The sequence below is a fragment of the Anarrhichthys ocellatus genome, unplaced genomic scaffold (assembly GCF_004355925.1).
Source record: "Anarrhichthys ocellatus isolate YVR2014 unplaced genomic scaffold, GSC_Weel_1.0 scaffold7, whole genome shotgun sequence".
Taxonomy (NCBI): Eukaryota; Metazoa; Chordata; class Actinopteri; order Perciformes; family Anarhichadidae; genus Anarrhichthys; species Anarrhichthys ocellatus.
The window spans coordinates 10157169-10181686 of record NW_022280037.1 but is presented as its reverse complement, the minus strand read 5'-3'; the positions used below and the strand labels follow the sequence as shown (position 1 = coordinate 10181686).

At 39.1% G+C, this 24518-nt stretch overlaps 1 protein-coding gene and 1 gene segment (V, D, J or C); both read left to right on the top strand.

Moving 5' to 3' along the window:
- The first annotated feature begins 4661 nt into the window (after nucleotides 1-4661).
- Nucleotides 4662-15938, top strand: LOC116383649 (M1-specific T cell receptor beta chain-like). Its single transcript, XM_031847656.1, has 6 exons — nucleotides 4662-4875; nucleotides 11166-11216; nucleotides 14895-15218; nucleotides 15322-15345; nucleotides 15451-15557; nucleotides 15640-15938. The coding sequence occupies exons 1-6, from the start codon at nucleotides 4677-4679 to the stop codon at nucleotides 15664-15666; spliced, it is 732 nt and encodes a 243-aa protein (XP_031703516.1). The 5' UTR covers nucleotides 4662-4676; the 3' UTR covers nucleotides 15667-15938.
- A 6799-nt stretch (nucleotides 15939-22737) lies between these two features.
- Nucleotides 22738-23788, top strand: LOC116383790 (T cell receptor beta variable 29-1-like). The segment is given in 2 exon segments: nucleotides 22738-22968; nucleotides 23082-23788. Coding segments are annotated over 2 exon segments (417 nt in total).
- The last annotated feature ends 730 nt before the right edge of the window (nucleotides 23789-24518 follow it).

Sequence of the window (24518 nt, the reverse complement as noted above, 5' to 3'; positions counted from 1 at the left end):
GGACTTGAGCAGGGTGCAGTTTACTACTGTGCAGCTAGCAAAGCACACTGACAAAAAACCCCTCTGAACTTTACAAAAACTCTGCACCGTCTTTTCTCATCAGTGGTTTATAATAAGACAAGGAATAAACTGCTGCCAGACACCTGCTTCTGTGGTTGTACTTTGGTTTGATGCAATCATATCACACAGCTAATACAACTGTGTTTCTCTTTTACTGGTTTAATCTATTTTAACAAGGCGTTTTATTACAGTAAAATATTTAAACATAATGAAATCTGTTAAAAGCACAACAAATTGTTTAAGGAGGAGGGTATACGTATTAGTTTGATATGAAACTTCATGAAGCCACGCCTCCTTTCTACCTCCTGTTTACTTCCTCATTAAATGTGACTCAGTTCAGTGACTCTGTCATAACTTCACTATTAATGCATTTTATGTCCTTTAGAGTAACTCGCACTCCATGTCAGATCTCTACATGATGATTAGATTTCTCTTTTGTTTTTTCCTCACAGGAAACAACTGACTCATTTTGAAGTAAGATGTCCTCCGCTGTTTACCTGTTTTTAACTTCTCAAAGCCAAAGCCTTGAAGGCTCTAAAAAAAAAAAAGCCACTGGGGCTGGAAATAACTATTATTATCTAGATTAAATCGATTAATAAATAAAATGTCCAAAACCCAAAGATATTTAGTTTAATATGAATATAAAACAGAGAAAAGCAGGACATCTCCATATTTGTGAGGCTAAAAACAGCATTTTCTGCCATTTTTTTGCATGATAAATTACTTTAACAATTAATGGACTATCATATCAGTCTGCGATCTTTTTCTCTGTCAATCGATTTATCGATTAGTCGACTAATCGTTGCATCGATTAGTCAACTAATCGTTGTAGCGCAAAATGCTTCCTTTCCTATGCTTGAACTGAAGCACCCTCAAGTCAGCAGCCACCTTTTCTGGGCAGTCCTATGTATCAATATGTGACATGTGTCAATATGTGACATGTGTCAATATGTGACATGTGTCAATATGTCACATGTGTCAATAAGTCACATGTGTCAATAAGTCACATGTGTCAATACGTCACATGTGTCAATATGTTGAGTTACTTTCACAGGTTCCTCCTCTTCCTGTTGTTCAGGGAACGCCAGAGGACGATTTCTCCTCCTAAAACACAAACAGACTGAATCAAGTGTTGATCTATGCTCTGACTTCCTCTACATCACTTCCTGTCCCTCCTTCTGATCCACAAAGCTCTGCAGAGATCCCCGTTGGTGCTTCACATTCAACATGATGCCGTCTCATCTTTTTGTTACCGTCATCACTGTGCTCTGGATTAAAGGTATTGTACATTCATGAAGACACTTTTTCTACTTAATCTGGAATTAATTCTCAAAAAAACTGAACACATCAAGGTTAAATATTTCAACGGTCTCATATGCTTTAATGTTTTTTTCCACTGTGTAATCAATTCCCAGTGCACAATGATTCAATACTGTTGTGATCTCTTTACAGGAGTTTACCTCAGTGAAGTGTTTCAGACTCCAACTGAACTGTTTTGGAAACCAAATAATGAGGTCACCCTGAGCCTCACACATGAAATCACAAACTACAACACTATTCTCTGGTATCAGCGCTCAGCAGGAGACACTTCCCTAAAGCTGATTGCCTACATTTATTTTAAAACTGTTCAAGTTGAGCCGCTGTTTAAAAGCCGCTTTAACGTGAGTGGAGATGGAGCGAAAACAGTTCATCTTCACCTCCTGAACCTGAGTCACCCTGAAGACAGCGGAGAATATTTCGGAGCAGCCAGTAGGCACAGTAATGAAGACAGTGACGCTCTGATACAAAAACCTCATAATGATCCAGCAGATAACGTCACACCAAAAGGAAACCAGTGAAACTATGTGACACTGTCTCAAACTGCTGAAAAATGCCTGTGATGAAGGTTAATTCATTAGAATATTTTAGGGGTCCCTTTACTATGTGCAGTAAGAAGTAAAAGTTAAAGAGAGAAATATCCCAGTCGTTGATTAATGTCATCTTCTGCTGATCAGCTCTCTCCATTCTACAAATAAAGTCACAAGAATAGATTTTTCACCGTCGTAGGAGTGTTTGAACGTCATGTTTAACGGATTCCCTCAGGTCATCTCTGTATGAATGAGCAGTGAAAACACTCTGACATGAAGACAGCTGTAAGCTCCTCCTTCCTCATTACAAACGTACAATAAAGGCAGATTTCACACTAACGTATTTTCATTGATGCCTCTGCATGTCTGCTTAAGTCACAGCTAAGGTTTGAGTCACCACGGAGAACATTACGTCTCCATGAAGATGTTCAAAATGCTCGTCGTTTGGTTTTGTTCTCTGTCTTTGCTCTCAGGTAAGAGTCATAAGAAGTTTGTAATTCCTCACGACACTAACAAAACTTTCTGTTCACCTTCGTTTTTTTTCTTTTGGGTACGTCTAGACATTGTGATATCATCACTTTCAATAAAACAATCACCAGTAGAAATGTTGATGAAACCTGAACAAGAAGAAGCCCGTCTTGGCTGTTATCATGGCGACGACAACTACCCCTACATGCTCTGGTACCGGCACAGGGAAGCAGCCATGGAGCTGATCGGACTGCTTCATTATGAAAACTCAAACCTCGAGAAGAACTTTGAAGCCCGTTTCAACATAACGGGCCACTCAAAGGGCCGAGCTCAGCTTGTTGTCTCCAACATCAACCCAGCAGACAGTGCAGAGTACTTCTGTGCAGCGAGTCAGCACAGTGGTACAACTCCTCTGGCTCCTTTACAAAAAGCTGGTGAACCAGAGTATCAGACATGCAGCTGCATCCAACCTAAGCTCCATAAAGACAGCGGCATACTTCAGCTGTCGTTGGTTTCCATCTCTGAGAGGACGAAAGCAGAAAAGTAATGTGGGAGACAAGGACGTATGAATCGAACAGAAGATCGACTGAACACTGACGTAAAGATCACAAACACAGCTGCTCCTTAATGCTAAATGAGTCTCATCGGTAAAGATATAACAATTATTGAAGTGACTTAGCAGATATAGTTATCATGCTGGCAACAGCTTTTCTCTTATTTTCATGCGTTTCTCAGTCTGTGCTGATCCCTCAGTGGACCCACTACATCTCCAGTCTTCCCAGTGGCTCTGCAGAAATGCACTGCCACACCGATTATGAGTATCTGTCCTGGTACCGACAGCTGAGTGGAGGAGGCTTTCAGCTTATGGTGTGTATAGTAGCTGGCATTGCAAACTATGAAGAGGGATTCAGATCTGGTTTTCGGGCAGTGAAGTGGAAGGTCTCTGACGGTAACCAGCGTTCAGAAGACAGACGAGGCTGTTTATCTGAGAGCTGCAGGTCTGCACAGTGCTGTAGCAGAACTTAGTGACAAACACACAGAGGAGAGAGGCTGTTTATTGTTCTCACATTAAAAAAAAAATCATATGAAGGAAGTCAACCACACTGTGGAGGAGATTATATCAGTGACTTTAACGATAGATGTTAAGTTATGTCAAATGGATACGAGGAAGGTGAAAGAAAGGATGTAAATAACCTGCTCTGAAAAAGATAAGAATGTATTATTGATCATGTGTTTCAAAAAAACAACCTTCGTGTTTTTATGATGAAAAGCGACCACCTGCAGTTGTGCAAATGAACTGTCCTGAATAGATTCCACCAACAGGTGGAGGTACAGCACCTGGCATGAAGCTGTTAGAGAACACAGTGATGCACTAACAGAGCAATGCCTTCCCTCATTACTCTGAGCCTTACTTTATTCTCAGAGAAGTGCTTTACTCACAGTAGTGTCTGACAATGTTGTCACCTGTGCACACATTGGGTTTTCTCTTCATCTGGTTTTCATGTAAGATCTCAAATGTTATCAAGAATCTGACAGGGAACTACTTGTTTAAAATGCTAAAATCATGTTGCATAAATAATATAAATACTGTACGGTCTTTTTGTCTGTTGCTTCAATTACAGTTCCGTCCAAAATCTGCTTTCCTCCACAGGTCAGGTGAGCGCTGTTACATTTCATCAATCTCCTCCCCAGATAGTGGAGGAGAGCACTGAGGTCCAGATTAAGTGCAGCCATGATGATGCTAACCTTGTAGTAATGCTCTGGTACCAGCAAAGACAGGACACTATGTCCATGACCCTCATTGGGTACGGATACGTGAACAGTGAGAACTATGAGGGTCAGTTCAAAGAACAATTCACGCTGACAAGAGAAGACAACGTGAAAGGAGCTCTGACTGTACACAAAGCAAACCTGTCAACCTCGGCTGTTTATTTCTGCGCTGCCAGTACACAGTGATGTGGTTTGATGCCACTCCCTCACTAAAAACCCTCTTCACATGAGGCAGTGTGTCTCTTTACAGACTCTCACTGAAGGACGGGAGGATGTCGCCAACTGTGATCGGATTTCTTCTCATCTTGCTTCCATGTAATGTAATTAACTGCAAACGTAACAAACAAAATACGGCAACTATGTGAATGTTTTTTTCACTGTGGCTTCTGTATCAACTACTTTTTTAAATCTGTGTTTTTCCCCACAGATCATGCGGAGAGTGTGACGTTTGAGCCATCTCATCCCAGAATAGTCAACGACACAGCCAGGGTAGAAATTAAATGCAAACATGATGATAACAGCCTGCAAATAATGCTCTGGTACCAGCAAACAGAGAGCGGTCTGATTCATTTAATTGGATACAGCTACACTGGCAGTGACCCCACCTATGAGAAGCAGTTTGAAGATCGGTTCAAGATGACAAGACAAGACATCCAAACAGGAGCTCTGATTGTTCCCAGTGTGAATCTATCAGACTCGGCTGTGTATTTCTGCGCTGCCAGTACACAGTGATGTGGTTTAATGTCAGCCCCTCACTAAAAACCCTGCTCTGTTTCTTTCTCTGTTGTTTTCATGTTCATGATCCTGAAACTGAAAGTTGACTCAGTAGCTCTCGTTATGCAGAAGAAGAGCAAATTTGCATAAGAATACAAAACAAACAGAACTAAGCAATACTTATAAACTAAGCAAATAAGCAAACTTAAACATATATGTAAACAGGCATAAGTAAGACAACAAACTATGACCTGTATAGGCCGATACAGGTCACTTGTAATACACCTGCATTGCAAAAATGTATGCATGAAATAAGTACTGCGTGGATACAATGTCCACCTATGACAGAAGGGTTTATGTATACAGCCAGCTGAGACTTGAGTTCTGACAATGAAAGGCTTGGCTACTATTTACATATTGCAGTGTGTGTTAAATTATAACATTAATTTATAGAGCGATCTAATATTTTCGTATTGCAGTGCTATTTATTTATTATTAATATGGACACAAACAACTATTTTGTCACCTTTCAGAACAAAGTAACAGCAACCCCAAAACAACTGCCTTAGAAATAGCCATGAAGTTGAATAAACACCTCACTTCTTTCAACAACCAATTCAGCCCAAAACACTTCGACACTCACACAGGAGCTTTCATATTGTCACCAAACCATCACCACTCAAACCAAATAAAAATGATGTTCAGCAAATCCACAATCATTGTCAATTCCAATACAAATGTTGCACATAGGTCGACGTCAGCTTTGCCACGTGTTAGTTAAACCAAGACTACAAACACAGTAAACAAAGTAGAAACATCAACTCACATGTCAGTGACTTCTGTCATCTTTGACAGGAGTAACGTCTGTGAGGAGAACTGACTCACACAAACTGTAGTAAATGTTTGTGGCGCCTCTTCGGAGGTTTAATACACTAAATTATTCATGATTCAGTCCTGGTAAGAAGTGGACGGCCAGCGTGGAGGAAGAGAGTGGGCGGGGCAAAGTCCGTTTAAGAAGACGGTCTAATCAGGATTGACCAATCACGTTCCACCAACGCCCACAGGTGTGTTCATGGAACCTCATTCATTCATACAACGGAAAGAAGCACATTATTAAACCAATGTTAGGAAATAATGTTCACATTATCAATCAATGTACAATTTACAAAGAGATAACATAGTCGATCCTCGTGTTGAAGAAGCTGGAACTGAAAAATGTTTGGCATTTTTTCTTGACAATTAATTTATACTAATTATCAAAAATGCAACTTTTGATGAATTGTTTTAGCTAGAATTGTTAGATCAAAACTATTTGGCTATATAACAGTTAAGGGTCAAGCTGCAACTAACTATTAACGTAAGATAGCACTTAATTTATCCGGAGGGAAACTGTTATAAAGGAGTTGCTGTACAAAGTAGGAACACGTAAAAAAATTAAATATCCCCACGGTGCGAATTGAAATATGCACAATAAATAAAAAAATATTTTCACTGTCAAATAATCTGTAATCTTAATTAATTGTCAATTTCTTACATACAGTCCAAAACACAAAGCTATTTAACTATGATACAGTTCTGAAAATATTAATATTAATCATTTATCAATATAGTTGTCAGTTAATTTTCTGTTGATCAATAAACAGAGTAGTTGACTGTTTCACCACAAATAAAATCATGTTCAAACATTCTGTTACATGATTAAAAAACTGTTTCTCAAATAGATTCCTGCGTCATCATTACATTAACTTAAAAAAGGACAACACAAGAGATAAGAGGACACAAGACAATCAATTATACTTTTAATCTATGTTTTGTGATAAATTCATGATTTAAAAAGCATTTATACATAGCATAGTAACATAGTAGCAGAGAAGCATCACCTTACCATAAATACTATCAAAAGAATGTCTCAGTTTTTAAGGTAGATTTTACATTGAAGATGATGTTCTAAATACTGTTTCAGATGCTGAGCAACCTCAGTCTAAAAGCACAAGACGGACTCCAAAGTCTCATTTCATAATCAGTGATTGGGAATAACAGTCGGTGCCAATTATGTCATGTGATCACGTGACCTCGTGGTATATTTGTGCTGAACAGAGTGATGTGTGACTCATTTAGCTGGGAGGAGGCTCATCGCTGACATGTTTACCACAGTCCTTTATATGTCGCTTCTTTTACACTCAGGTGGGTTTTGTGTGTTAACTCATAATGGATGTGCTCACTAACACACAGTTCCTACACGTCATATATTTCTGTGAGTTTACAGTTCTGCACATCGAGGTGAGGGACAGTAAAACATCATCCTTCGTGTGCTGCAGGTCTCACGGTTGAAGTTCTTCAGTCTGGAGAACAGACGTCCCACCCGGGACTCACGGTGAACTTCGTGTGCAACATGGGTCCAGGGTTGGTCATGAGCAGCTACACCATGTTGTGGTACCGACAAACTCACTACGGAGGTCCACTGGAGTTCCTCACCACAGAGTACGACCGGACCGCGGGGCACTTCCAGTCGTCTATCGAGACTTCCAAAAACAGCTTCTCTCTCCAAATCACCGAGCTGCTCCTGAATGACAGCAGCACCTACTACTGTGCTGCCGGTCACAGTGATGCACACGGAGCAGACAGTCATACACATATCACGTCTGTGTGGGTGTCACAGGTGGCTCACAGGCAGGAAGGAGCTGTGGCTTTTTTCCATTAAATTAGTGGAACAATAAAGAAAAAATATTGATTGATCCAGTAGGATACGACACACTGGGGCTAGTTTATGTTTATGTATAGGGCGGCTGAATGATATGAGCAAAATATTGTTGAATATCGTGATAACGATATTGTTACATAAACAGATCTTAAAGTGTTCTCAGTTCTGCCTTCTAAAAGGCAACAAATTGCTTGTTGAATTAAAAAAGTAAAAAGGGAATTAATTTCCAACATCTTATTAAACAAATTGAACTGAACACAAAAGGAACCAATATAAATACAAACAATGACATTTTAAAGTGCAGTTGAGTGCAATCATTGAGTGTTTATTGGGAAAGTTGACATTGGATGCCTAACTAATGCATGACTCATCATTATTTCCTCATGTAAAAACTATGACACCAGTTTGTTTCTCTTTTATCCGTATTATAAGGGTGATAATAAGAGAGGGAAAAATGCTGAAAGTTGCAGTAATGATACGAGCAGAACAAATTCCCTTTCAGCCAGCTTAGCTTGCTGGTAAACAACAGAGTGCAACAATCTTAGAAGCTTTTCTCCATTTGTTGCAGCAATCTGATTGTTTTATGTGAAACAGGTCTGTTAGCAACAATTGCTTTAAACTCTCCTGTAAAGACCTCTGAGAACTGCCGTTACAGGAACTCTGAACCTGCAGTTGCTGCTCAGTGTCCACTAGAAGACTGAGGCTCTGTATGAACTGTGAAACACATGAATACGTTCCTGTAAAAGGGGAGGATCTGAGCATATTTCAGAAGATTTGATTGTGGCACTACAGCGAGTTACACCTGCAGCTGGTCAGCCTGATAGAAGACAATAGAGTCCGATTTCATTTACTCTGAATAACTATAAAATCACTGCGACAATGACCGTCTTCTGGGTTGCAGTTCTAATCTTTTTAAGTAAGAACATTTAAATTAAGTTAAATGAAAGATCTTTTTTTTTTGTTATGGTGTGTTTACTTTTTTTTTTTTTCTTGTTTCCAGATTTCACCTTCTGTGTAAAAATTCAGCAGCCTCTATTTGTAATCAGCCGTGACGGAGACCCGGCTGTAACTTTGCAGTGTGAACAAGATGCCACGGATAATTACTACATGTACTGGTACAGACAAAGCAGCAGTGGGAGAATACAGCTGGTGACATATTCCCATGGTTAAAGACACGGCGAGCATTGAAGCTCCTTTCAACATATCCAAGTACACCATGTCCCGGCCTGCAATGCTTAGCTCCTCTCTGCAGATCCACCCTGTCGAGGCCGGAGACTCAGCTGTGTTTTACTGTACCTCCAGTATAGCACAATGGTTCAGAAAGCCTCAGCAGCTAAACAAAAACCTCAAGAAGAAACCAGGAAAAGATGACAGGGAGGAGGGATGAACGAGGACGGTTAATGTCTGTAGCAGCATGACAGGCGACTTACATTAATGTGACAAGAAAATAATGATGGGGAACATCAGCTAGAAATGAAAACAGCATGACAAACTCCACTGATGAAAGGTACAGGAACTGCCTCTCCACAGATCAGTGACGTTCCTGCAACACCACAAATCAGATAAATAAGCAGGTGTTCACATTTTAAGGCTTATACATCCCGTACAACATTACTTTCCTCTTCAGTGTCTCATCTGTGTCACTCTGTGCTCAAGTCTACTCTCATGTTATTCAAATCTGTGTGCAGCATATCAAGTTGAAGAGGTTATCACGCACTGACCTCTACAGGGTCCGTGTGGGATTGCACTTAGATGTGGTAGTTAAAAGTGAGGTCAACACTGTAGAAGGGGAGGCCGGTGTTATTAGAGCGAGCTGCTCGTGATGTCTTTTAGCATGGTTACTTTCATTATTTTTTTATTTATTGCTTTATTTGATAAGGGACAGTGCACATTAATACAAACATTGCTGTAAATGCGCCAGAGTTAAAGCCAAGAGGCTGTTTTTCATCTGTAGTCCCAAAGCAGATGTTACAAAGTAAACCTAAAAACAGAATATAAGTCATGCAATATTGACCCTTTGCAATGCATGCAGAAACAATGAAAGAAGTGAGAATATTAATAGAAGTAGTATCATCATTCAGGAGACTCTTATATTGTCAAGTACTAACAAGACATGCAACACAGAGGCTCTCAAATTCAACACACACAAAGCAAATCAAATGAGGGATAACTATGTTAAATAGAAACATGGACTAAAGATTATGCTGCATTATTAGATACTAAAAATCATCCATGTTAAGTAGGATTAAAGGGAAATAAACTATTATTGATATTCATGTTGTTTAATGATACTATTAATTAAACTTCAGCCATATGTAACATTTTTCTCTTTTATTTGTTTTAGGGAGTGATACAACACAGTGAACAGATCCATGCTACATGTCACAGCATTTAAGCTAAATGTTATCTGCAAAGATTGTCATGTAATAATTATCTGTAGGTTCATCATGACAAAATGACACTTTTCACATTACACAATGTTAACCAATGAATGTTACTCAGTAAATGTGCGTCTCCCCAGTTCACTGGGTACTGGGTGGATAAAGAGGTGTGACCAGCAGAGATGTCACTCCCTCTGAACATCTTCGAACAAACAAACACCAGTTTCCCTTTTCCTTTCCACCGTTCTTGCTTCTTTTCTTAGCTGTCCCAGAAATAGCAGCAGTCAGGTCGGAGGCCGCTCAGCCGTCAGTCAGCCCAACCTGAACAGCTGCTCTCTCACACAGAGAGAGATGGAGGCTGAGATATGGAGGAGCTGGGTGGGGGAAGGAGAGGGGAGAGAACGAAAGAGACTTCAGGTTTTTGTGTGATGCTTTTTCACCGTGGGGACAGGGGGCCACGGTGATACAATCCTATAGAGCCGCTGTACAAAAACCTCCTCCCATTGACGCCCATTGTGTAGACTGCTACATGCTACCTGGGACATTTGGAAGAGCAGAAAAATCAATAATCGGAAGGTGTGTAAGATGTCAGGCCAAACTGGAACTGGAAAGTCAACATTAATGGACAAATTGGCTGAAAATGAGTTTTTAAAAAACAAGTTTTAAATCATATGTGGAGCACTGGGATGCTTCTTTTATTCATCCTGACAAAAGCAACATATTTGGACATCATGAAGCTCATCCTGCATGTTGAAACCTTCTTCATCCTCTGGATTATTACACTGTGCTTCAACATGAGGGTTATGGAAAGTTTTGAGACTTTTTGGTAGAGGAGACATTCAGTGTGACTCTGGATCTGAAGCTTACTTTGGAAAGGGAACAAAACTCACTGTTTTGGGTAAGTAGCATCTCTCACTGCTGCAGTGCACTGGTACACACTTACAATAGTTGAAATGTTGGAATGAAAGTGAAGACAAAAAACTGTTGTTAAAAGCTGAAATATTGAGCTGAAGTGAAAACACTGTGACCAACAATGTACCTGCTTACTTTGGCCAAGGAACCAAACTGACTGTTCTAGGTAAATATTTCAGTTTATTATTGAGTTTTGTTAAATGTCACATTGCTGTAGAGTCTTAATATAAACAGAAGTATTGGTAAAAACCTTCCAAAGATAATTGTGGGAGAAAGACTCAGGAGTTTCATGCTCAGTATTTCTGCACTGTGACAATACAAATGAGGCTTACTTTGGAAAAGGAACCAAACTGACTGTTCTGGGTAAGTCAAGGATGGTTCAGATGGAACTAATGTAATAAGATGTGTCATTGGGGTGGTGCATTAAGAAACTCAATGTACTTTTTAGTTCAAGTTCAGCTCAGTGGTTTTTGATGTTAAGCTTAAGCACTGTGCCAATAACGAAGCCTATTTCGGCCAGGGAACTAAACTGACTGTTCTCGGTGAGTAAGACTTCAAACCTTCTTCTGATTAATTCACTGGTATAAAGGTCTGGTGTCTGGGGGGAAGTTTTGTGTTACATTAAAGTTATAAAAAACAGACTGCAGTGCAGTAAATGTTGGTATTTCAATTTTAACAAACAAATACATTTAATACAATAAAGAAAATTTGAAAGCAACAAAATTCAAAGACGCGAAGTAAAAGCAGCATCTTGTGCTGTTTTGAGCACTGATCAAGTTCACTGTGACTCTGGTGGTTATCAAGCTTTCTTCGGTGGAGGAACTAAGTTAACGGTTATAGGTAAGAAATATATTTTCTATATACAGTCGTTGATAAAGTCTATGGCAAGACATCGGAACAAATGTAACAGGCTTTGTAATTGGAGTCATTCCTAAACAAATTGTATGGACCCGACCTTCTGTTAAGAGGTTTTTGCTCCTAAGCTTAAACACTGTGTCAGTACGAAGCCTACTTCGGTCAGGGAACTAAACTGACTGTTCTCGGTAAGTAAGACTTCAAACCTTCTTCTGATTCATTCATCCTGTAAAATAAGTGAAACCTGCACAAACAGGTGGGTTTCTCAAGTCTAATGCAACACAAAAAAAGTTCATCCTCAACAATCAGACTGCAGTGAAAGAAATGTTGTTTTTTTTGGATTGAAAGAAAAGTGACATTAATATAATAAACACTTAAAAGGTAACCAACAGAAGGAAGCAAAGTAAAAGCAGCATCTTGTGCTGTTTTGAGCACTGATCAAGCTCACTGTGACTCTGGTGGTGGTGAAGCTTTCTTCGGTGGAGGAACTAAGTTAACAGTTCTAGGTAAGAAACTAAAACACGTTTAAAAATACAAACGTAATTCGAGTGTTTGAAATGTGCAGCACTAAAGTCCAGATTAAGTTCTGCTCAGAGATTTATACTCTTAACCTTAAACATCAGTTCGAAGCCTGTTTCAGCCAGAGAACTAGAAAGTAACAAAAAGTAAAAGCAGCATGTTGGGCTGTTTTGAGCACTGATCAAGTTCACTGTGACTCTGGTGCTAATGCAGTTTACTTCGGTGGAGGAACTAAGTTAACGGTTCTAGGTAAGAAATCTAAACTTTTTCTTAAATTGTGGATTTAAGAAACTTATTTCACTCAAGTCTAGTTTGAGTTTAGCTTTTTGTTGTGAGGCTTGACATGGCAGTTTAAGCCGAGGAACAAACCTGACTGTTCTTGGTAAGTTAACTTCACTGTTAGACTTTATGTTATTAAAAAAAATTGTAAAAAAAAACAACAAGATTGTAGTTGTTGGTTCTAAAGAAAAGTTGCATTGATTATAAAAATAAAAAGTAATGAAACAAAGTAAAAGCAGCATCTGTTTTAAGCACTGATGAAGTTCACTGTGACCCAGAATGCAGAGGCTCACTTTGGTGGAGGAACAAAGTTAACAGTTTTAGGTAAGATATCAAAACAAATGGGAGAAAGTCATTGTCACTAAAGTCTAGTTTAAGTTCTGCTCGGAGCTTTTTGTTCTTAAGTTTTATTATTTCAGCCAGGGAACTAAATTTGATAAATTAATATTAATTACAACAGGAAGATAATTGAGATGTCCCTATTACATCCAGCTTGGTGAAAACAGACTGTAGTTGTTGGTTTTAAAAAGGAAATCTACATTTATTACAAAACTAAAGTAAAAGCAGCATGTTGGGCTGTTCAGAGCACTGATCAGGTTCACTGTGACTCTGGTGGTGCAGCAGAGGCTCACTTTGGTGGAGGAACAAAGTTAACGGTTTTAGGTAAGAAAACATTTGAAGTTCATTAAATACTGCTCAGGTACGGTTTAGTTTAGATTGTGTTTTATACTGTTGAGATACTCTAAGAATCAAATGACTTCTAAAACAACAATGTTTACCAAATATTTCATTAGATAATGATAAAATAACCAAAAGCACAAATAGATTTAAATGGAGACAGTGAGTTTAGCAGGATTTGACTGTTTGTAAAATACGAGTTAAAGTCTTCACATGTCAAAGAGTCACAACGTTGGAACTAAGACAAAGAGCCAGCTGGAAGAGGTTTTGTATCAGTGGAAAGTCTCTGTGGTCCTACTCCGAGGCTCTCTTTGGAGCTGGAACTAAACTCACTGTTTTAGGTAAGAAAACCTGCACAAAAACGTCTCAGAGAAGAAGATTATCAGCTTGTTTATATGTTAAGATTATAGTCGGTACTAAGAATTTATTAAATAGACATATTTAATAGTGAACAAAAGTGTACAAAGTTTAAAGTGTGAAAGAAGTTATCTTAGAAGTTAGTTTGTGCCAGTAAAAACCAGCATTGTCTATGTTCTCCAGTAAAAGTACAGCAGCAATGAAACATTTGGCTCTACGCCCAGATTATTCCTCTAAAGCCAGTTCTTATCATCTCTGTGAAGCACTGTGAGCTCACAGTCTGAGGCTCACTTTGGAGCTGGAACTAAACTCACCGTTCTAGGTAAGAATCACAAAACTGAACATAAACTATTACAATGGTGCATATGGACAGAACAGTAAAGTAGTTGGTAACTTGCAGGTTACGGGCGAGGGTTGTTTTTAACATCATGCACTTAAATAGACCTTAAGTCAGAAGTTGAATGCTGTTCGGCACTAATTTAATTTGGTATGAGTGTGTATTGCCTCTGCATTTATGTGTGCATAAAAAGGTTTTACTTCCTAAAAAAAAAAAGAGCACAAAGACAGTCTACAGCTTTCAGTGCTGGAAGCCTGAGCAGTCTTTCTTGTATAGCCTCGTATCAGTGTGAACAACTACGATCCTGCTTATTTTGGCAGTGGCACCAGACTGACAGTGTTGGGTAAGAAAATGATCAAAAAAAATGACATGTATAAATGTTTGTCTTGTGACCTTGTCTTAACTTAAACCTGAGCCTTCAGTTTAGTGTTGTTTTAATGTCTTGATTAGTTTTTTGCTGAAGCAGCATCGTGTTGCCGTGCGTCAAAAGTGCAAAAGAAAATGTAAAATTTGAGGTAACCAAGATGATCTCTATGTGATAAGTCTAGGTACGAGACAAGCCGTAAGAATTGGCATTCAGAGGATATTATAATCATTTTCTCAGTTGCTAAACAGAAACTTAGTTTTTCCTTCCTGCATCAAAAAGTAAATGAAAAACCTCTATTCAAATTGCATTCATGAGTGGGATTCATGATATTGTAGTTTCTAGCTTATTTATGAGAAACCCACAAACGCTGCGGAAAAAATAAACTGGACGTCATCTCAGTCCAACAGCTCTTGTTAAGATCAAACATTTTTCTGAGTAACTTAGACTTTAATGTCTCTCAATGTGACCTTTAACCTGTGACGGTCATGTTTTATTTGGTGCAAATGTTTGTTGTGAAAAGGTATTTCTGTCATGTCTACATTCTTGTGTCCAGAGGTCACACGAATAATTAAGGATCCAGGATTGCAGATAGGTTTGCTGTAGATCTATAGGCAGCTTTAATTCATGGTGCGTTTGTTTGTCCTTGCAGAACCAGGACTTAATATCGCCGAACCAACAGTCAAAGTGCTTCCACCTTCTCCAGAGGAGTGTCAGAAGAAGACCATTGTTTGTGTGGCCAGTGGATTCTACCCAGACCATGTCGGTGTAACCTGGATGATCGACAGAGAGGATACCACCGGTGAGGCAACCGACAGAGTTGCCCTCCGGGAAGAAAACTATTACAAAATCACCAGCAGGCTGAGGGTCTCTGAAAACGACTGGTTCACACGCGACAAAGAGTTCACCTGCACCGTCAGCTTCTTCAATGGGACACATACTAAACATTTTCCAAAAACAATTTATGGGGTAAAAGGTAGGTTTCATTTGAAACTCAGAAATGACCTCAACGTGTTCTCTTTGCAATTGCAAATACATCAACAACCATCTGTCTAATGCTTTTCTTCTTCTTCTATCAGCTAAAGAAGGAGTCCTGACAAGAGGTAAACATTATTCTGTGTTTCTGAACACCTCAATGCATCATCACTACTATTTAGAGTCCTGTTTGGTCTTTGAATCGTGTCAATAAATGTTTGAACTTTCTGCAGAGAAATATTTGAGGGTCACACTGACCGCCAAATACTCCTACGGTGTTTTCATCATCAAGAGCATCGTCTACGGAGCCTTCGTGGCGTTCCTGGTGTGGAAGCTTCAGGTTTGTTCCATTTTACATAAATTAGGCTGAAGGAGTAATAAGAAAAGAGCTCGTAACGTTGTGTCTTTTCTGTCTGTTGCAGAGATTAGCCGGGAAGCAGAACGACTGACAGCGGAGGTCAGAATAAATAAATCTAGGAGATCAATAGTGTTTGATTCTGTAAATAAGGTGGACAAGTTATACATCCACGTCGTTGTATGTTGCAGTGCATTTACACTCTGCTAAAATAGAGGAACAGTTCTGTGCATATTGTTGTTAAAACTGCCATACAAATATTTTGGGTACCAACTTTTTACAAGTACTTATAACAATAATTCTGTGTTTGTGGTCGTGAATTGCTTGGTTGCTTGATTTTCTTCTCAATAAAAGTATTTCAGAGGATCTTTGTCAATCATGTGCTTTCATTTCTCTATATGAAAAAAAAGTTTGTTTATTATTCTCATGACATCTTCAGACTGTTACATTCAGTTTATTTCTAAAAGGGCATGGGTTCATCCTCATATCATATCAGTCGTTCATATTATAATGGTTGATTTAAAATCAAAGAATTAGACATTACTCTCACATTTCATCCGACACTGAACATATATTTTTTCCGCAGACAGTGAGGTATTTCTGCCTGTTTTCTGAGAAAGAAAGTATTTTTCACCTACATGCATGATGTTGAAACATCTCAGCTCGGAAAATCTTCACAAGCTGTCATTTGGGTCTCGACAAGTTTTTCCATTGAGCAAACTGAGAGGTGACTAAGTTTCTCCAGTGACATTTGATCTGATAAAATTCCATCAACTGATCTGTGTTTTAACATTTTAAAAGGAATCATTTGACTTCATCAAAGTCGTACATCTAGTGAGAGAAGCTTATGAGGGTTTACGTTCTCTTCATGAATAAAGAAGATGTTCCTTTAGTTGAAACACGTTCAGCAGGAAAGTAAATGTAAGAGTGTGAGGCGACCGCACGACAACAGGAAGTCAGCGTCCTCATCTGAGAACAGAAGGAGGTCAGAGCTGTTGTTGGTGAGGGAGACAAACCGGAGCTTGAAAGCCTGCAGAGGAGCAGAGAGCGACAGCAGAGGAGAGGATGTGGTCACAGAGCAGCCTGCACATCGCTCTCTGTGCTGAGAAACGACGAAGGTGCAAACCTCCACTTCACCACAACCTCCGGCTGCAGCTGCACCTCTGCACCTCACTGCAAAGCAAGTCTCTGAGCAAACAGCTGGAAAAACCTCCATTTCTGTGTCAACCGAAGCTACAGAATGAACATGAATGTGTGTTAATATCTGTTACAACAGCTGTTTACTTCTGTTTACAACATCTGGTGCAGAAATATACATTTGAACCTTTTTGCTTTGCAGTAGATTAAAGATGTGAAATACATTTTTCAGCAGTCGCAGACTGAATTATCAGAAAAAAAAACTAAATAACGAAAAAACTGAGGGTGTTTCAAAGTCAACTCCTCTACAAATCATCTTCATATGAATCACTACAAAAATACACAACAGAACACTATATTTGAATGACTCTGAAAATGAGATCTTATTGGTTTTAACTAACATAAGGTTTAGTACCACACGCTACCAGTCCCAGCTGTGGCGACATTGGTACAGCTGGCTCTTTGTAACGCATTGCTAGGCCTATGTACTTTTATTGTTTGTTTATGTCATTTTATGTATTTGTTCTTTTTTAAGACTCCAGTGGGACTCAAACTGAGGAAGAACATGTTCGACTTTCTCCAGTTGTTTCCTTGAAAAACATGTTTGTGCTTCATCGAGTCACATAAACAGGAAACGATGTGTGTGACGATGCAACAGAAGCATGGTGTGTGTGTGTGACATCTGTGAGCTGGATAATTATATCTCCTCCTGCAAAGCCTGATCTGTAGAAGTTGTTGCTTTCCATCCGTTAGAATTTCACACTTTCTCTGCATTGTTTGTAAAGTGTCAGAAAAAAGCAAAACCACCAGTAAATTGAAAGACGCTCACCTCATGGGTTCATAATAGAAGATCATAATAAAAGCTATAAACCATATTTTAATTTTGTGGGTATATTTAAAAACCATCATTATCAATATTGTGTTTATAGACAATATTAAGGAAACTTAAGTCGATGAAAACAAAAACGTTTGATGACATTTTACTTCACATAGAAGTATTTTTTTTAGAATTCTTTTTAAAACCATATAATCATAGGGGTCTGAAGTTAGGTGTGCACATATTTGCATGAGGGTTAAGTGCTGAAATATTGTATATCAATAAAATTAGCTTGATATGTACAAATTATTTAATGAAATAATAAAAAATGATAAAGTTTAACAAACATACATATGGAGATATATATATATATATATATATATATATATATATAATCTCTATATGTGTGACATGTGTAACTGATACTGATCGTCTCGCACACCTGGTATCATCAGCAGTAGATTAGAGCAAAAACAGAACTTTAAACAGCAACCGTGCCTCTGTCATTATTTAGAGTAACCACATCTGTATTTTAGGAAGTTTAAATACGAGGCAGGAAGGTCTGTCTTTAAGGTGGATATCAACTTCTTTGACTGGAAAGATGATGTTTAGTACAGTAGATTGAGACTTTATTAAACTGCAACAAGAAACAGGTGTTAGATCTTGCCGATTGAACTGGTACGTTTATACACTTCAGCAACCAAACACAGCAGAATGAGACATTTCATTTGTCGTGGTGAACAACCCTTTGTAGTGCAAACCGATGTGTAGCATTCATGCACATTCAAGCAAAAACTGGTTTTGTATAAAGGTTTTTAAAATACAAAATAATAAACTAAAATAAATATAAACCTAAATAATACAGAGTTAAAGTTAAAAAGAATTCTTCTATGTGACAGAATCAGCAACAACAGCCCTGTATCAGTGAAACGTCAGAATATTGAGGTTGAGGTTGAACAGCAGATTATGGAGAAAAGTCACATGATTTACATCATGTTTAGTAACCTGAAAGATAAATCTTTATGATTCTACAGAAGACAGAACAGGTCCACAAGATTCAGTGAATTACATTTATCGGATGGCTAATGTTGATTTTATCACATTTAATAGACTTCAGAAGTTTACTCCAAAATCTCCTCAGCACCATACCATCAGTTCACATTTCCCAATTATTCATAATTAATTAAATATTAAAACACCAATATTCTGTATGTCCAGGAGGAAGTGAACCTCTCACACAGTTTTATATTGAGATACACAGAAATACAGGTAAATATTTAGTGATGCAGATATACAGAGAATGCATTCTCTCTTTATCCAACATGTGAAGCAACACACACACATACACACACCTACATTGTTACCACTAGTGGGGCTCGGACTCAGACTCATTTTGTCTGTCTCAGCTCTTCACTGTGACTTTGTAAAGATGGTGTTTATCATGAGGCCAAAGAAGTGACCAACACTCACCTTGGACTGTGAGCTGCTGCTGAGTGGAGGCTGTTTATGTGTCGCCACCAGTCTGCAGACTTCAGGGAGCCATCTGCTGGATAAACCTGCAACACACAAGTCACAGCTTTAACACAATCGAGGTACAAGCCAGAGAACGTGACTTACTAAAGTACTACTTTACTTTGAATCACAATCAGACATAAGAGCAGAATAAGAATTCAACGTAGTTTACTCAGGCTTACTGTATAATTGCATAAAGTCAGCAGTTGTAAATATCAATAAGATGATCTGCAGGTCATTTCCAGAGCGTAAGAGATCCAACTGTCTATTGTTTTAGAATACAATACAATACAATTCCTTCATCGTCAATGCACAAAGTACAACAAAGTTAGTAGCAATCGAACAGACACAACCAGTAATCAAAATAAAGAAGAATAAAAATGTTCTGATGAATTGAATAAAAGATAAATCAAGCGATGCATTTTAAGCACAAGTTACTATCAGCAATCGTTTCTGTAAAGTTTGGCGAAATGAAAAAAAAAACGAATTTCATGGTTAAACTTCACAAAGCTTTTAATCACTGAATGCAGCAACAGTATTTTTCACAGCAGCAGGGGGAGACATACCTCAACACACAGAACAAGGATAACAACTTACACTGGAATGGACAACATCCGCTTCAGTGTTACTCCCTTGTGATAAAGTTAGCTGTGATGTAGATTACTGACACCTGTTCACTATAATGTACCAGCGCTGTGCTGTCGTCTACAGGTAAAGCGCTCACACGACCCGATAATACCACTTCATCTTTAACATGATGTTAATGGTTTTCTTATTCTGCTTCTGTCGTCTGCCATGATGGAAAAAAATACAGCAAACAAAGTAAGACACCGCAGAGCTAAAGACTATCGCAGGGCCGTGTTAATACTAGGGAATCTCGTATTATGCACCTCTAAGAGTGAATCTGTTGCCAGTGAGATCAACTCTTCACAAAACACAACTTATGATCACATTCTTTGGTTCAAACAAGATGAACACAGGCCTCCAAAGCTTTTATCTGAATGTAAATTGTGTAAATATCGAGGACGTGCAAGGAAAATTGAATTTGTCGTAACCAAATAGTGCACATCCCATGATCAACCCTGGCTTCTACAGCTTCTCATTGTTTAGTGGAGTTCTCACTGATCAGAATGAAAGTAAATATACTGTGATGTACTGCAGGGGGACCCCCAATACCATGTAGTACCATCTTTGTACGATACTGAAGGCTTTGATGCAGTTGACAGAATGACATCACACGATGCACTGACCCTCCTATCTGCAGCTCTTCACATCGACTATACGAGCTAGTTTCTGTCAGACAGAACATGGATATAATCATCAATAAACAAGGCCTCCTCAGATGGTTCATCTTTTTGCTGTGGACTACAGGTAAATTACAATAAAATGATTGATGAATATACATTAACATTACCTTATTTTCATATTTTTGCAGTTATTGTAATTGAAAATGATGTTGATGTGACGTCAGAGGATATAAGTAGAATCCAACAACAAACTTTTATTATGCTTTCTTTTATCACTAAACACTCAGGTCTAACTGATGGGAGTGATGTCATCCAGACTTCAATACTTTGGGAAAACAAGGGTGTCAACGCAACAATGAGCTGCAGCCACACCAAGGGTGCTCAGTACTTCCAGATGTACTGGTACAAACAGCTGCCGGGAGAATCAATTCAACTGATAGTGTTCACAACATTTGGCACAGAAAATGATTTTGGAGGTCTTAGCAGAGACAAATTTTCAGCCACCAAGCCTGACGCTCACAGTGGGACGTTCACAGTGAAGAACGTGCAGCCAGAAGATAAAGGCTTGTACTTCTGTGCTGTGAGTCAACACAGTGATACAGATGCTCTCAATAGTTGAACAAAAACCCCAGTGTTGGCACACCTCTATCCCTCCATCTCACATACTGCAGGACCTCAAGGACCACAAACACTCCCAGTGACACTTTGATTCACCGTGTGTGTTTTGACACAGCCAGCAGCTAACGGGAGCAGAGAACGTCACACACTGCAGAGACACTCCCACCTGCAGCTCTTCATGGCTCTACACTGCACACTACAGCTATATATGATGCTTTAGAACATGGACGTGACCAAACGTGGACTCCTAAGCTTGTTTCTATTTCTGCTCTGGAACAAAGGTAAAGATCTAGGGCTGGGCAGTGTGGCTGAAGTCAATATCATGGTTGTTTTTCTTCTTTTATCAAAATTCATCACAGCAATGCTACATAAAATAATTCATTTTGAATGCAATGAACCATGTTGCATTGTCATGCATTACATCAGCAAAACCATTTATAAATACACCTTTTAATAGCAATTTGCATAGAATTGATAATACATCGTTGTTGTTGTTGTTATTAAAGATCCTGTATCTTATTCAAATACTTTGACATCAATATTAAGTAGTCATATCTTATGCATATCAATAGTGTGTTCTTTATAATATTGTGGAATTCAAACATTATTTAGATGAAGGCTTCAAATAAGTCCAGTAGGTTGTCTCCCTCTTCCTGATGTTTCGACGCAAATAAACTAAACTAAATTAAACTACTATTATTCTGCTGAAAGTCCAGATGTATGGTTTTTAAAGGGTTTATTGTATGAGAGGTAGAATGTTCACCAGTGTTAACGTTTAAACACAGTTATGTACTGCTTCACACACAGGTCTAACTGATGGAAGGGATGTCAACCAGACCTCCATACTGTGTGAAAAACAGGGTGACAGTGCAACAATGAGCTGCAGCCACACCAAAGGTGCTCAGTACTACCAGATGCACTGGTACAGACAGCAGACAGGAGTTTCACTGGAACTAGTAGTGTACACATCACCCGGCAGAACGGAAAACCGCTGGTTTGGAAATTTCAGCGGAGAGAAATATTCAGCAACCAAGCCGGACGCTCACAGTGGGACGTTCACAGTGAAGAACCTGCAGCCAGAAGATAAAGGCTTGTATTTGTGTGTTGTGAGTGAACACAGTGATACAGATGCTCTCAATAGCTGAACAAAAACCACAGTGCGCTGTAAACATAACCGTTACAATGATCTCATGTGCTGTAGGGGGACCTCGAGGACCACAAATACTCCCAGTGACACAACGTGGAGGACTGAACATCCCACATGTGACACTCCCACCACCGGCAGATGTTTAGATCGCTAACCCCACTGACAGTTACATTAGACCTGTTGACACCATCAAACACGGCCTCCTGATCTTTTTAACACGTCTGCTCTAGAGAAAAGGTAACTACACTATAGCCTTTAACCATTGCTGTTGAAAATCATGTTAAATCCTCTACAGTTTCAAATGTTGTCTTGCGGTAACTTAATGTGTTTTACACACAGGTGTAATTGCTGGTGATGATGTCACCCAGACTGACATACTGTGGAAAGTCGAGGGTGACAGTGCAACAACCTGCCGCCACACCAAGGGTCTTGGCTATTTCCAGATGTAATTGGTACAGACAGCTGTCAGGAGAAACAATGAAACAAATAGTGCTCACAACAATGGCCGATAGAGAAAATGATTTCGGAGATTTCCGCAGAGACAAATATTCAGCCACCAAGCCTGACGCTCACAGTGGGACGTTCACAGTGAAGAACGTGCAGCCAGAAGATAAAGGCTTGTACTTCTGTGCTGTGAGTGAACACAGTGATACAGACACATGTGGAAGCTGAATAAACTGTTGGCACATCTGTTTGTGAGTCTATTTATCTGCTGTACTGTAGGGGGACCTCAAGCACAATCACTGAACATCATACAGTACAGAGACACTCCCTGCTGTAACCGTTCATATCTGTAGCGTCACACCTCCATCACACTGACTGACAGTGACTCTGGTCTCCAACTTCATTTTGTTCAGAGCACAATCATGATCACAGCTGGTCTGATCGAACTCTCTGCAGCTCTGCTCTGGATTGTAGGTACTGTACATTATGAGGAGAAGCTGTTACTTTATCTCTACATTCATACTCATGATTGTATGTTGTTGTTGGTGGTCCTGTAACATGACATGTGATATTTTTTACCCTCACAGGTCTAACTGATGGGAGTGATGTCATCCAGGCCCCTCTGCTGTGGAGGGTGGAGGGTCAGTCTGCCACAATGAACTGCAGCCACACTAAGGACATCTCATACCGAACGATGTACTGGTACAGACAGCTGCCAGGAGAGGGAATGAGGCAAATAGTTTACACGACTCCAACTCCTCCACATGCATATGAAAGTGGCTTCAGTGTGGACAAATTTCCTGCAACAAAGAGCGACGCTCACACTGGATCTCTGACAGTGGAGAAGCTGCTGCCTGGGGACAGGGGAGTGTATTTCTGTGCTGTGAGTCAACACAGTGATGCAGGAGACTTAGACAGCTGCACAAATACCCAACTGTTGCCGTCACAATAAATAAATGTGTTAATTATCAGTAGGGGGAGCTCTAGACTGCGTTTAGATTTTTGGTTAGTATTCAGTAATTTGTGATAAGCGGCTTTTACACTGAAGTGGAGCAACATATAGCTGAATAGTTGTTTTTCAGATGTTAAATGACAGGCAATGGATACAGAAATTGTTACACAAAATGTACTCAATACTATTCAACATGTTTTCTGACATTTGTAGAATATATTTTAGTGCTGAATTAAATATTTCTATAATATATTTCATTCCTTTTGAAATTGTGTACAACCCGTTTGAAGGTTACCAATGACTGTGCTGTATTCTGTGATTGTCTGAATCTAAAATAAAAACATCTTATCCATAAACCACCATCACCTCTGTGTTCAGTGCCACAGATAGTGACTTGCTCCTGGAAGCGTCAGGACACAAACACAATCAACGATGTTTCATTACACTGTTTGACTACCAACACGTGTTAATTAAGGCAAAACGTAGACAGATTACCGGTTAACTGAAAAGTATCACAACAAGTGTCTTGTCTAAGTGTAATGACACCTTTTTACAGAGAATGCCATCATGTGACAGGATGGATGATGGGATGTCACATCCGTCTGTTCAGCAGATCTAAATGGTCTCAGATCTCATCTTTACTGTTTCTCGGTTCTGTCCTTTTGCATTCACATCTTTGAATTAGTTTTAGTCAGAAATGTACTATGCAACTGAAACTCTTTTATAAACACAGCTTAGTGTCCCCTCCCACTGACTCTAAACCTATTGGTTTATGATTTATGGTTCCAGGAACTACTGGGAGTATTGGAGTCCATGACCTCAAAGTTACTGGTACAGACGGCTCAGTCTGCTCAGATGGACTGCAGTCGGGATCTTGGTGGCAAATGCTTTCAGGGTCAGAGCCTTGTTTAGACATATATCATTGTGTTATTACTGTTAACAGAACATGAAACTACTGAAATAGAGAAGACTCGATTTAAAAGGTTGAAATGTGTATGTCTATGTATTTAAGAGCATTTCAAACCCTTTGATAAGAAAATATACGATACATTCTAGTACACTCACATTTGTT

Coding starts and splice junctions, on each gene's coding strand:
- LOC116383649 (XM_031847656.1), top strand. CDS start 4,677: ATGCTCTGGTACCAGCAAACAGAGAGCGGTCTGATTCATTTAATTGGA. Junction 4,876..11,165: donor CTGCGCTGCCAGTACACAGT/GATGTGGTTTAA, acceptor TTCTGCACTGTG/ACAATACAAATGAGGCTTAC. Junction 11,217..14,894: donor AACCAAACTGACTGTTCTGG/GTAAGTCAAGGA, acceptor TTGTCCTTGCAG/AACCAGGACTTAATATCGCC.